Source organism: Corapipo altera, unplaced genomic scaffold, assembly GCF_003945725.1.
Source record: "Corapipo altera isolate COAL_440 unplaced genomic scaffold, ASM394572v1 23, whole genome shotgun sequence".
NCBI lineage: Eukaryota > Metazoa > Chordata > Aves > Passeriformes > Pipridae > Corapipo > Corapipo altera.
The window spans coordinates 1,214,030-1,228,907 of NW_020884878.1; the positions used below are offsets into that span (position 1 = coordinate 1,214,030).

General features: G+C 42.3%; 1 protein-coding gene across 3 annotated transcripts in view; it reads left to right on the forward strand.

Annotated features, from left to right (window-relative positions):
- The first annotated feature begins 882 nt into the window (after positions 1 to 882).
- The window catches only part of SYT16 (synaptotagmin 16), a 57,048-nt gene continuing 43,052 nt past the window's right edge, over positions 883 to 14,878 (forward strand). Inside the window, exons 1-3 of one of the 3 annotated variants that reach the window (XM_027637825.1) lie at positions 883 to 983; positions 11,915 to 11,956; positions 12,204 to 12,830. In XM_027637825.1, the coding sequence (XP_027493626.1) occupies positions 12,275 to 12,830 (556 nt within the window). In that variant the 5' untranslated portion in view covers positions 883 to 983; positions 11,915 to 11,956; positions 12,204 to 12,274. The remainder of the gene's footprint in view (positions 984 to 11,914; positions 11,957 to 12,203; positions 12,831 to 14,878) is intronic. The other 2 variants (XM_027637827.1, XM_027637826.1) reach the window with 2 other exon arrangements.

Here is a 14,878-nt window from a genome sequence, read left to right on the forward strand (position 1 = left end):
CAGTGGCACAGGCAGAACATGATAAATTGAAATCAGATTGTTTCTTTACAGTTTGACATAGGGATGTTGATGTACAGGGCTAGGGCACCAGCTAGTGCAAAACCGCTGTGCTCGTTACCTGTGGCCAAATCTGACACTCAAGGAGCTCAACTGAATTACCTGAGCTGGAGGCTGGGGGTTTTTTGCAGAAAATAATGGTAATTATGTAGTATGGTAATATACTTCTTACTTAAGGGTAAAGTAACAGTTGAATGAAGATCATAGGCTATACATTAACCTTGTTCTTAATGTAATGAAGTTAGTGATTACCGTTATGTGCAACCTGATGGCTTTAAAGAAAATACACAAATTGAAAAGGAAATGTTGGGGCCTTCACCTTCCCAAGCTAATCCTCCCTGCAGCCTCCCCTGAGAATTTGCCTCTAGCTGTGTAGAAATATTTAATGACCAACTGCATCCTTTTTGCAGTATAGAGGGAGAGTGTCACTGTTGAAGCTGGTGGAATTCTGCATTCATACTAAAATTTATTAAAATCACTGTCTTTCCTGTGTTAGAGTTCATCATGTGACAGAAATCAAGACCTTAATTGGAAAGAAGTCTGATATGGTATGTACCTTGTTGTTGATGTTCTCAATAGACTCAACCAATGCGGATGTTGCATCCATTTCACACAAAGCCAAGTCCTATTTCTTCTGTGGAGAGGATGGGAAAGCAGAGCCATGGATACAGCTGTGGTTAAACCACATCTTCCTCTGGGTAGTTTTTCCCGCTTGTGCTGATGTTTTCTTTCTGACTTTCTGTTCTTAGTTACTCCTGGGGCCATTGGGTTTTTGTCTGCAGTTGGAGCCTTCATTATCCTCCCTGCAGTCCTCTTCCACTTCATCAACAAGAAACTCTGCTTTGAAAAGAGAGGTGGGCTCCCATGCCTGGAACAAGGGCAAAGAAAACACTACAAAGAGAAGTCCAGAGCTTGTGAAGGCCTTGGTAAGTATCACAGTGTTATACTGCCTTTGATGTACAGAATCTTCTTGAGGCTTTGATCGCTGGGAGAACAGAGACAGACACATTTGCTCTTTCTCAGGTTGTTGGTGGAAAACAGCAGGATTTCAGATAGTCCACGGTAACCTCCCAGAGTCGATCATATGGATATGCAATTGCTACCATGCTCCCATTATCTTTGTTGTCTGGAGTAATCTCTTGAAAAATGGAAGGCAACACAGGGGGAAAAAGCACACTCCCTGCTCTGTCTGTTGTGGGAGTGTTTTGTTTATCTAGTGAAGAGCAAAATGTGAACATTTCTGAGTAACGACAGTGCCTTTCTGTTCGCAAAGGGTTTACATGTCCTGGTTTTCTTGTAGTAGCTATTACACACTCCTTCATGTGTTTGTTGTTTTCTGGAAACATTATGTCTCGGGTAAACCAATGAGTCCTGGGGTCAAAATAACTGGGAATTTTACCATGTCACAAAAATAACATTTTAATTTTTCTCAGCCATCAAAAACGCATCCATTCTGGTAATGATGGTAACTGGGAATTTGGTAATTTCTTTATGTCTTTCTATATTTGCGTGTCATAAGCTTATAATCACTGAAATAATCAGCCAAGAAGAGGCCTCAGAAGCCTCCCAACTAAAAGTTCTCCTTCTCAGTGGTTCAGTCTCAAAGCTATTGGAGAAGGACACAATCCCAAAGCGTGGAGCCCCTGGAAGGTTGTTTTGTTGTACATTTTGCCCTGTGCCTCAGCGTGGCTGTTGCAAAGAGCATGATCTGGTCATACCTTAAGGCTCCAGGCATTATGGACATGTCAAAGGCCTGGATGTCACATGTGATAGGAACTCAGTGGGACTAAGTCTTGTTAAATTTATTACCCAAAAAGGTGCAAATACCAGTGGCACTTAAAATGATTCCCACCTACCCCCTCTCCACTGAAAATCCTAACTTCAATGTTTCTAAACAAAGTCTATATGTTTTTTTTTTATAAGTTTCCTTTGTCAATATTATTTTTAAGTCTTTTTCCCCTTCTCTTCGCCTCCCATCAAGTGGTGTAAAAATGTGGCTTTTATTTCGGTTTGTAAGATGACACATCTCCCAGGAGCGTGTGGGTGTTGACATTCTATGGAGCTGTCACAGACTATCATGTAAACATGTATTTGCAATACTTTTTAAAATGTGAATTATTAATAAACAGGGTGGCTTGCTTTTTTTTTTTTTAAATTTTTTTATTTTGTTGCTACCAGATTTTAAAGGACAAGAAATTGCTTTCCAGCTGACACTCTCAATAGCAATTTTCATTTCAGACTAAATCTCATGTGTCTGAGTAATAAACCTTCGAAAACATGGGTTTATAATGGAAACACTAATTCAACTTTAACTACAGCTGTGCCATGCTAGCAAAATACCACATACATTAATGAGGTGCTAAATCTGATACGGCAGAGGAATGTGTTGTAATCATTAATTACAATTGGAGCTTAAAGTTGGAGTCTGCTTTTTCTGTTCAAATAAAATCAGCTCGGCGGGTTGGAGCAAAGAGTTATTTAAAAATATCATCTCTATATTTAGTTTAAATTTCACCGTAGCGTTTTGATACTTGTAAAGCCAATATGGAATATGTGTGTAGGAAATGCCAATGCTTTTAAAGGACAGCAGCATGAGAGAATATATTAAACCCTGGGCTAACACAGTGAGTGTCATATGGCAAATGTAGAAACCTGGAGGCTGAGCTCGGGCTGCAAAGCCAGGGAAGGCTGTTTCTACCACGGCAGTTGCCTGGTGAGGGAGCTCTCCCAAGAGCAGTGTTGATAAGCAGTAGTTTACTTCACATTCGGAATCTGACTTTGTTGGGTAGAAAGGAGCAGGAGGGGAGGGTTTGTAACATGTAACTTGTTGGTAACTTATTCACTTTTCCTCTTCTCAACTTCTTCTGGTGAGCTGTGAATGTTATGAGGAGATCCCGATTCCAAGGGCTCTGCTATTCTTTACCACGTATCCCACTAATGGTTGCTCTTCCCAGTTCTAAGCTCTCAGACTGGGGAAAGCTTTTTGATTCTCCACATCTGGAATTAAGAGTGGTTAGAACATACCTGTCTGCTATGACTATCAGCTTCACAACTGCTTAAGTAGGAAAGAAGGCGTTTTGAATTTTGATCCCTCTGGCATGACTGTAACATCTGCTGTAGGATAAATCCCAACTTGCAACAGCAGAGGTAACTGAAGGCTGTGGCCTGAGAAGTTGTGTATGTGTTCTGTGCATGAGCTGCTTTCCTTTGTCCTTGGATCCAGTTAAGTTTTGAGTTATCTATCGGTGGAGAGTTGGTAGAGAAGCATAAGCACACCTGTCTACTCTGCACTTTGCAGGTGCACAGGCTGACATTCAGAAAATGTGCTGTTAAATGTCAAAGCCTTTTTTGTTGTTGTTGTTTTTGCTTTTCTGTATAGAGCCTGACCTCAGAACAAGGCAAGTAACAGAACGAAATAGGTGTTTCCATCGTCATGGCTCTAGGATGCATCTGGCTGATTTGTTCCTAATTTAATTCTAATTGCACAATTTGTGTCCTTATGAAAGGAACGAGACAAGGAAAAGATTGTTATGAAAATGAAGATTTCATTGAAAAACTTTCAAGAGACTTCAGGACAAAGACTCTTAATTACTGGGACAAAATGGATAGCAGATTTTTGGTACTTGAGGCTTTTGTGGATCCTATTCTTGACTGGTTCATTGACATTAGTGATGAGTCCATCTTTTGAGCAGGGATGTGCTGCCCTGATTGCTTCTCACTCAGCTGCAGGAGTCCATTCACTGGGAGGGCTGGAGCTCATCCGGACACAGCCACATTTAAGATGCACTTGGCACTGCAAAGTAGAGCTCAGAGCAGGCTGCAAATCTTGGTAGAGAAGCTGGTAACAACATAACCAACAGGAGAGTAGCACAGAGCATACCAAGCTTGATTGGCTGTGCCCAAGCATGTGCAGGGAGAAGTGATGATGGCATGAAGCAGTCCTGACCTGCCTGGAGTGATGTAGAGCCTTGAGGTAGGTCATGTGCTGAACTCCTAAGTGAGGGAAAAATTAAATACCACACCTTTAGAGTCAGCTGGAGTGGTTCCCCACAGCACTGGTGATCTTTCTGTCAGTGGGAGAATGTGCGTATGTGAAATTTCCCCTTGAATCGTCTCTCCACACAAGGAAGGAAGACCTTCCCTTGAGCAAAGGCTTGGTAGAGGTCAGTGAAGTCTCGTGTGAGACCTTTTGATGCTGTGATGGTTTGGTATCCCTTTCTGTAGTGTGAATTTCAGGACCAAGAAATGGTGATTATGTTCTTACATACAGTGTTTATAATGTTGGGGAGTCTTTTGCTTCGAAAGTTCACGGGTGCAATAATTTTCACAGAAACATGTGACAATACTGTGCAAACCCTTGTGCAAAGAGCTGTATCTAACCATATGCTTCAGTGCCAAGACTCGAAAAACTAAAGGACCCTCTTTGTTCTATACAGTCATCTTTTTATAATGATGTGACCTGAGGCTGGGAAAGAAATCATAGTTTCCTGACTGTGCTTTATGCAAAAATATTCCAGTTGTGCCTTGTCTTGAACACTTGTGATGTTAAGGATGTACTTCTGATGTGTGAAAACAGCATAAACATCATGAGGTTCGAAGGAACATTTTTTTCCATTTTTCCTTCTGTTTTAGCAACCTTGAGAGTGCTTTCAGTTCACGTTCTCAAGCTGTTCTGCACAGCCACTGCTCCAGCCTCTGGGGCTAGCAGCACACTTTAAATAAATAAACGGAGCTGCAGTTCTTATATAAACCACTCATCTCCCATAGCTGAGGCTGCAAGGAAAGCATCAACACCTGTAACACTCACCAAGGGCAGGAATGTTAGCAGTGCTGCCTGGGTGCTGACCTTCATTGTCAGTATTGCCCTGGCGACAAGTCATATGCAGTGTTTGGGATTGTCATATGACAGCAGAGGCAAAACTTCATGTTTAAGAACAAATAATGTGGGTGAGTGTGACACCACCAGTCTGGCATGCACAGTGTGGTGGCTTCCTCCAAAACAATGGTAAGCTGTGGAAAACCCGGGAATGTACTTCTCCAAAGAAATACAGTCATAGTTGGTCTTTGTAACTCTGATGCTGAGTACCCAGTAGCTCCACTATCCTTGGCAAGTGCATGTTGAAAATGAGCCTGGCGTTATCCACATCACCTGATTGAGATATGTAGCTCAGCAAGGGTGTTCGGTTCCTTGACCAGCCAGTGGCAGGAGTGGAGAGAAGCTTATGAAAGGAAAGTTTCTCAGTGCCCAAGTGAAGCCACTCTTCCAGAATGCTTTTTCTCTCAGTTGCTTCTACCGAGGCACACAGGAAGAGTGGCTGGACATGGGACAGTGTGACTGTTGCCACTGATGCCTGCCCTAGAAGTTAGAGAGCCTGAATTAAATGAAGGATAAGAGATAGCTGAGAGAGCAGTTCCTAAGCTGCTAGGGACAACTGCCTAATCAGACCTATGGTTCCAAATTCCTTTAAATCCTTTCAGCCTAGGTCTGGTTTTCCCTGTGACCCCTCAGCCTCCCAGCATGTCCATCTGGACTGGTAGTTGACTTAGTAGAAGTGAAAGGAGATGGAAACTACAGACACATGTGTGCACACAGAGGTGGATAACCAGGAATCATCCACTGCATTTTTGGCTCCCAGACAGCTCTGTCTGCACTGCTCGATGGTGGTCCCTACAGAGCAATTCCCGCAGGCTCTGTAAGGATGGAGTGTGTGCGTGGGGGAAGGAGTGACAGTAACTGAGGGACTCCTCAAAATGTTTCTAAAATATCTTCATTGTGTTAAGCAGCTAGACATGCTCTCCCACTGCTAATTTCCATGCAAGTAATTGCCCTGATTGACCCTGGCTTGTTCACTTGCTGCAGACTGGCTAGTGTGATTTCAGGCGGGGAGGAGGCTCAGTCCACGGGGTCTGCTCTACGGAACAGCTTGACAGCACAGGTGGGTGGGTTCGAGTGGTGGTGTAAATTAGTGTTTCTCCAGCCTTTTGACCTTGTGATTTCCTTTTGGTTCTTCTGTCTGTATGCAAACCGATGAATGACAGCAGCTCAATTACGGAATGTGCTGTAATTTCTGACTGCAGGTTTCCTCTTTCATTCCCCTAATCCAGTAATTACAGATGTTTCTCACTCTTTTACCCTGAAAGAGCACAGTTGCCTCTACTAACACCACTTTTCTAATACACCAATCGTTTGTGGGTTTCTTTATGCCCTTTTTGCAACCCTCAGTTGGAGAAGTATAAATAATGTTATTCATTGCTGCTTTTTGTACTACCACTTGGCACAGAGCTGTTAGTTTTTTGTGCCTATGGTGACAAATGGCTCTTTAAATGCAAAGAGCTTTATTTTGATTTGAAGGATGTTCAGTGGAGTGACTCTGGAGTTAACACCAGTGCCAAGTCAGAATCTGGTTCTCCCATACATCCAGGCCAAATATTATGGTCAAGAAACGTGTTTCTGTTTTCTCTCGCCTGAAAATTTGATCAAGTTTTGTATTAATATTTTGGTGGCAACAATATCTATCTGTACATTCACAGATCCTCTGTTTTTTTGGGCACACTGGACCTACATGAAATCAACACACCTCTGAGTTCAGGAGGTCTTACAGACTGGGCAAAACCAAAGGTGTGAAGTGGTCAGCATAGGAAAGCACCATCAGCTCCTCAGCCCCACTGCTGGTGGAATTCCTGAGCACAATATTTGGATATTGGTCTTCCAGGAACATTTTTTTTTCTTGAATTTACCATTATATACTCTGTATGGTGAAGAGACCTGGATTTTTTGAAAAAGGCTCCACAATTTTGAATGTTTAATGTCACATTTGCATAATTCCTTTTTTCTTCTATCCCTTTCCTCTTCTCCCTGTCCCACTGAAACTGTGAGGATCAGTAATTGTTGCCATTATTATTGACAAAAGAAGAACATGAACAAAGGAATGGGAAGAAAGGAGGAGACACCATGGAGCTAAATATCCTGATCAAAACCACTTCTGTCATTTGGATATCAATTTGTACAGCTAATTTGGCACAGCATCACTAGAGAACTGCCTACAAAGACATGAGATGATTTGGGAGTGAGAAATAGGTCTGCAGGCTTCCTCTGCGTAGGCTGAACCCCGTGCAGCCGGGTACGTTGCTGTCTGTCTGATCTCATCTTTGTTTCCACTTCACCCTTTTGGGGCTTGCAGGACCAATGCACGGTTTATTGCCGTGTTGATTTGTAACCCATGAATGTTTCCAATGAGATGTTTCTAATTTATTGGCATAAAACATTGGATTTTCCTTGAATGTCCTGGAGTTTCTGATTCACCAGCTGAAAACTATTATTACGGAGCACATAATCACTTGGAAAGTGCCTCTGTCTTATCTTTTTTTTTTTTTTTGTGTTAAATTCAGCTACATAAGTAGCATTTTTATAGCACAAAGGCCAAAAAGATATCAAGATGTTCTGTATTTCGGTTTTGTTTTTACCTTAGGGAGCTTGGTCAGTGGTGATGTTCACAGTTGATGTGAACCTTGGGCACTGTCTGTGAACTCACCTCATAACACTTCTGGAAGAGGCTCCAATCAACTGAACAGCTCCAAGTGCACAGGCTGGAGTTGGCATTGTGACAATTTTGACTGGAAGTACATTTTCATCACAGCAATGTTTGGTTATCCTTCACTGTGAGGGTGGAAGGGCTTTACTAGCATCTTGTTAGATATAATTCTGGCAACTACAAGAGGAGCAAAGAGTCCAGATTGTTCCCAGAACTAGGACAGAGGATTTCTTGGCCCAGTGTTGCTATTGCCTGCCTTCATCTGAGTACATTTCTAATCTCCCCTCTGCTATTTTAAATGTGTTCTAATTGGGTTCTAGTCTGAAAGGAGGATCAGGCTCATTATCAGTTTTCAGTAGCTCAAAAAGAGTTATTAAATAATCTTAGCCTTCCAAGCCTTTCTTACTTCCTCTTTTCATGAACAGCAAAATGGCCTTACCTTTTGCACAGACCCTTGATGTTCTGGGTATCAGCTTAGATTCACACCTTGGTTTAGGTTTTCCCCCCTAAGCTTGGAGCAGGGCTTCATGGTGGGTCTGTCACACTGCTGTTCCTTGATGCCCACATAAAGCTTCTGTCCATGGATCTGATCTGTGGCAGGCCAGGTGGGCATGATGCTCTTTGTATGGAATTGGGAAATAAAGGTGTAAATCATTATCAGTGTCCTTATTAAAAGTCCTGAGAGGTGGGGAAGGCAGGAATCTTTCCTCTGGGAATGTAGGCACACGTAGTGTGGCTGTTGAAAGCAGAGACTCAGCACAGTGCTCAGAGTTCCAGTTGTGAACAAGTGGATTCAGCAACATGCCCAAACTGCTAAAAAAAGCTTCTTGGTACAGTTTTCAAGATAGTGGTAAAAGAAGTACATTGTTCTAAAACAGTGGTGTGACAAAGATGCCTCCTGATCATTGGAAGCTGGGAGCTGGTTTCATCTTTCTGTGTCTCTATAGGGGAATGGTGCATTCCCAGGCAGAGAGATGAGTCTGTGCATTTCTTCCTCATCTGGTATTTCAGAAATAATAGAACTCACTTAAAAATTGTTCAGTTATTATATTTTGGGACACTATGTTCAACCTGTGCTCTGTAAGACTCCCTGTAAGGGAGGAGCTTGGTAGAAAACTTTTGCAGGGGCCACACAAAAAGTGACTGAAGCAAAGGAAGTTTGTGCCCATGCTCTGCAACAGCTTGAATAAGGGAAATTGTAAGAAATGCAATCTGATGGCACTTTTTTAGGAACCTACATATCAAGAAGACTGAAAGACACTTTGGTAATATTACAAACCTCTGCATTGTGGTAGGATTTGAAATTCTGCTCATTGTCTTCTCTTTTTAGCCATACAGTAATTGCACCTCTCAGTGGGAATGCTACTCGGGAATAACGATCCTATCAAGACAAGGGAATACAGATTATAGTAAAGGTTATGATGGTTTCTGTGAGAAGCTTAACATTGATCCTTTTAGCTATCTGATTTTCCAGGAGGGGAAAAAAAGCATAACAACTTTGAGTTAGGCATGTGATTTGGTGTGAAAATTCTGATGATTAGTTTTAGAAGATGGAACTCGAAGTGAATTTGCTAAACTTGTTTTCTCTCTTTTTTTTTTGATGAATACTTTTGAAAAGAAATGGATTTTTATTTCCCACACAGTTTATGTTTTTCTCAGTTATTTTACTTTTTTTTCCCCTTCTAATGCAAGTCAAAACTGTTAGAGAATTCAAAAGCAAAAATCTGTTATGTTGAAAAGGCCATGTTGTGAAATATATCATAAACACCCTGTTAGAGCAGTGTCTCCTAATTAAGGGAGAGAGCTCCTGGGAAACAGTGAGCCTGTGACACAGCTCAGCCCCCTTTGATCCTCTGTTGAGTTTTTAAAATCATTGCCTGCCTAAACTTGTCTGCAGCTTGTTACACATTTTATCCATCTGCTGCAAGAACAAAAATAAATGATTTATAATTCAGTTGAACTCCAGTTGTTCCATGTATCACTGACTGTGGAGTCTTCAATAAGAGGGAGAAGAGAGGAGGAAAAGCCAAGCAAAGGCTAAAAGGAGTCAGGCACCCTGGAAAAGGCATTGCTTTTGGCTGTAGGGATTGTAAAGGTACTGAGTTGCAAGTTGCATGGGTGAGTTGCAGGTGTTACTGCAAAATGGTTAGGAATTTTTGGGTGAAATGTAGTTCAGTGTCTATCCATTGTCTATAAACTGAAATCAAAGCACTTGTAGGGGTTCTCTGGCTTTAATCCAGACAAATATCCAGGTCTTGGGTAGAATTGTGGATGTGAATATTTGAGTGTGTTTGCATTGTGTTTTCCCTCAACCTATTTATAGCAAGGTGATCCAGGCAATTACTTGGTGCATGAAAGTTCGTGTTCAGGTTTTATCTGCCACTTTGGATGACTGGGTGACCACATCCAAGCCCTGCAGGTGGCTGCTAATTGCTGCATCAATTCCCTCACTAAAGTAAAATCTTGCCTTGAAAACTTCCTCCATCTTTATGGTTGTGATACCAACCCGCCTGTGTCGGAGTCTCTTGTGCAGGACCACGATGTTTGCCTGAGCATGGTGCAGTCAGCCACAGCATCCAGGAGCAGTGGGATGACTCTGTTGGACCAATTAGGTGTTAGCTCGTAAATCTAATAACAAGAGGAGCTAATTATTCCCTATGCAAATATCACAAGGCTATGTTCTGTTGATTTTTAGAACAGATCAGCACTTCATTTTAGCACCCATATGTTTTATCTGCATTGGTTAGCTATCACTCCTGGATACCTGCATCCCTCTGAGGGCTACTATTGTCACGAGTCTTGCTCCTGAGATGGAGGCTGATTTCATTAGAAGTCAGACATTCATTTGCTGTTGCCTGTAAATAAATGGCAGGTTAAAGATTTATCTAGTATCCAGTACTTACCCATCCGAGTTTATCTCCTTCCATGTCTGGGAGACCCCCACTGTTACAAGTAGTTACAAGAAGTCTCCTCTCAGTGGCTTCTCTGGTGCTGTGATTTACCAGTAGCAAATCTGCAGTGTGCTGAAAATGTGTTGTTGGGAGCATGTAATCTCTTTAGGTCTATGAGAAAACAAGTTGCACAAAGCAGAGTGGCTTTGCCAAGGGCAGGGTTGGAAAGAGGAGAGTCAGTGAAGGGAACAGCTCACCTGGGAGGCTGGGCTATGACACTGTCTGTTCCTTGCCAAAGATTTAATGCATGGCAGGGAGCTGTACCTGGGTCCCAGCGGCTGAGCCAAAGGCTGGCGGCTGACAGACGGATCCTGGAACAGTCTGTGCCCTGAGCACAGAGTTTGTAACAGCCATCAGCTTTTAAAATGGCTTTAGTAACCTACATTCACTCACTGCCCTTGCAAGGCCTGTAATTCTTAGCACACACTGAAGCTGCTAATAAACCTGTTGGAAGTGTCTGCAGCATAAGTCAACTTCACTGAACAAAATTATTTGGCACAGGTGTTTTAAAAAGTAAAATCCTCTGAAGTCACTGATCTCATCTGTAAAAGAGCTGCTCACCAAGCAAGGTGGGTTTTCCTTAGTCCTTGCTCCATTTCAAAATCCAAAACACTGGAATTCCCATTACATTTCTCTGGAGACCATTTCACAAGTAATACACATTGCTGCTGAGCTTATTTTCTTGCAGCTTACATTGTATTTACCCTTTTATGATTTGATTGCTTTTAGACACTAGTATTACTTTTGAAGCTTCTTTTTGCTTCTTTTTGGTTGTCTCTTAGTCTAAAATCTGCAACTATTTAATTCTTTCTTCCTAAAGCCATCATCCTATTTGTAGGTTTCTCCTTCTTCTCAGAGTTCCTAAAAGAATATCTGTCTTGTGACAATGTGGGAAGATGTATATCGGGCAAAAAGGCATGTTAACTTTCTGCAAGTTATGTTTTTATTTAGAGTTTAGATGAATTTTGAGAAAACATCATATTGACATGACACCAGGGCTTTTGTTAACTTGCTTCTGTTCCCAGTCATTTCATACCTATAATATTCCACCTCCTCTATTTTGTTTTGTTTTTTTTTTTTTTTCACTTCTATGAAGGGTGAAACAGCTCTGTGTTGTGTTTCTCTGTGGGCAGAGAGAGCTTTTTCAGAGCCTTTCTTCAGCAATGCATTTGAGATAGTTGTCTGCCATGGGCTGGTACTGTATCCTTTGGGCCTGTCGCTTTATTCACTCAAAACATAATTCTCCCCAAATTGTCCTCCCTTCGATTTTCTCACCTGGACAGGCTAATACTAAGGATGTGGTAGTAGTTGGGACCAGGATACTATTTGAGATTTTTGATTGCAGATTGTTTTGTGCTTTTTTTTTTTTACCAGGTCTGTTGACAGCTGTAACCAGAATGTGTGCACTTCGAAAAGGTACTTGTGTTCCAGTGTTCTGTGTTTTTATTTCTTTATAAGGTTTAGAAATTGAATAAAAGCCTTCCAGATCTCTGCAGGAATATATGTAATTTGTCCATCATTTCTGGATTTTTAGTGGTATTCTCAATGGGTAGAAGTACTTTTTCCATTTTTCCCTCTCAGTTCTAGACATCTTAGATAGTGTGTCGACAGGTGTTGATGGACAAGCAATTTACAGTAATCTCTTATGGTGCTTATTCTGTAGCTCCCTGAATTATAAGTGACATGCTGGCAAAGCTGAACAACTGATCACCAGATACTGGCATAGTATTAAACATGGCTTCTGAGGCTGCTCAGAATTTCCTTCAGCCACTGTCTTCTTGGATGTCTCAAATATATGAAGCTCTCCAACAAGCGGGAGACTCTATATCTGCTTCACTGCTGAATTTGAGTGGAGTGGGTCGTAAGTCAGAAGAAGAGAGGAAGCAGGACTTGGAGAATAATGGAGGAGTTTATGAGGATTATTCTGAGGAATCAGATGATGAACAAGACCTGGACCTCTGGGATGAGGAATATTTATATCCTAGAGAAGATGGTTACATTGGGGGTCCTGATCTTGCTTCGCAAAACCTCCCTCATGGTTCTGACTTGGGTCCACAGAGGCAAAAACGGGTTAAAAATACCAGCACCTTGCCAGAGCAGTGTGTTGAAAACACCAGGTCTTTGACAGCCAATGGATCCTACTGGACAAGTGAAGATCTCCAGCCACTTGATCGGCTTCCTCCCATCGCTGAGGAAGAAGGTGAGCCCTCTGTGAGGATGGGAGGTCATGAGCTCAACCTCAGCTTGGGTGGCTCCTTAAAAAGTAATAATGACAAGGCAAGTTTCGCAGGTAAGCAGCCAGCATGCACCCTGACAGTATTACCCAGACCGTTCTTTTCCTGGTATTGATTTGATTTAGTTGCTAATCTGCTCATTATGTTCTGTGTTGTCTTTGTTTCCCCACAGCTAAAATAAAACTCCCCAAATCCCAAAGAAAAATCTAACCTTTCCAGTTCTTCTCTCATTCGTGAGACTAATTTCATTGAAGTAAGTGGAAATCTCCAGGGTGAAAGGCTGCGTATTAGAAGGCAATCAGGCCCTGTTGCTGCAGCAAGGAGTGTTTTGCTCCCCCCCTGTTTAGTTTCTTGTCGAAGGACCCTTCAAAGGGAATGTTTAGCCTTAAGCCTTTGCTTTGAGAACCATCTGCCTTTGCGTCATTGCTATTAAAGATATATATAATCTCAAACCTTGTTTCTTTGTGCCAGCAATCTCAAGATGTTACTGTGCCATGTGCTGTGAAATGCTGTACTAAAAAACCAGACATATCTCATGATTTTATGGATGAAAGGCTCCCAAATCGCTTTCCTCCCCTCCCACCACCCCCACAGGCTTTTCAAATAAGACTGAAGAGGACAGCAGGCAGGAGATTATGGAAAGGAGAACTGAGTTTCATATTTTCAGTTTAAAATAGGCCTAACTGTGACTTCTGATCATTAAGTGACAGGAACAGCTTTTCAGACGATGGTGTTCAGTGCTGAGTTTCAGCCTTGTGACTTGTACTCCCCCTATATCACCATTAGTGATGCTGAAAGTTTCCTGAGTCACAGAGGTCTGATGGAGATTTATGTCCTGACTACACACAGGAAAGCTGCAGTCCTGCTGGCACCATCCTTGGGTCTTGCTGGGATAAAGTTGCTCTTTACAAACATCCCAGGAATAGGGATAAGGGAGGAAAGGGGACTGGGGGGACTGGGTCTGCAATATGGAGTTGATGAAGAACTTGACTCACTGAGAATTTTAGAATTTGGCTTCAAATATCTAAATTCTCTTCTTTTTTCTTTTTTTTTCTTTTTTTTTTTTAAGCGGGCAGTAGATGCTCTTGAAAATGTGTGTTTTATTATGACCAAGAGCTCTTCATCACTCTTGGCTTCTAGGAAAGTCTTACGTATTTAGCCTTTTCTATGCAGACTGTGGAAGATCAGCCTGTTTGTTTTCGAATTTAATAGGAATATCAGACTGAGAGGGTATAAACCTTGACGGTGTTCTTTAATGAATGTTAAAATTAGCTCTTTTCTTTATTACTATTTCTCACAATGTTATGACCATGGAGTAAATAATTAAAAAGAGCTTTTGGTCTTGTTCTGTCTCCCGAACTGGGACTGCTTGTTTAATATTCCAAATGAACCATTGCCAGTTCTCAGGTTAAGTATCTTGGAGCTCTATCTCTTGGAGTCCAACCCCTACCTTCTGGTATCCTTATACATCTCCTGTCTGATATCCTACCCCAGGGTTTGTTCATAGGCACCGAGTCAATGCTGCTGCAGGGCTGGATTTACTGTGTGTGCTTGGATTATGTGCCTAGTGTGTGCACAGAAGTCATGGAGCAGGGCAAATAGTGTCCTTTCAGGCAATGCTGGGGCCAGGGATAATGTTGACAAGTGCTATCCTGGGCATACCTTCCTCCTGCAGAGTCTGTACACCCCCAAGAGGGGCTGTTGGAGCAATTCACAGCAAATCCTGGGGCTCAGCCAGGTGCCAAATGCATCATTCCAATGGTACCCTCCATATCTTTGTCCTGTCTCTGGACTACACCCTTGCTGACAGTGGATGGGAGGAAAGGAGGTGAGCTCTTGGGCGAAACAGGAGCCAGGAATGGGTTGCTGTCACTGTCAGAGCTGCTTATCACCTGCAGGCTTATCTGCAGGGACATCTGAGAAAGAGGGTCCTTAGGAGTGTGTGATGGACCAGATGAAGTTTCCTGGTGAGAGAGATTTAGAGTGACAGACAGATGCCAGAGTAACCCATCACTGCAGCTAAAGGGGAGGGCCGCTCTGGACCTTTCTCCCAGCTGAGTGCAGCTACTGATCAAGTTGCTGTTGGAGTCCCTCTAAATACTTA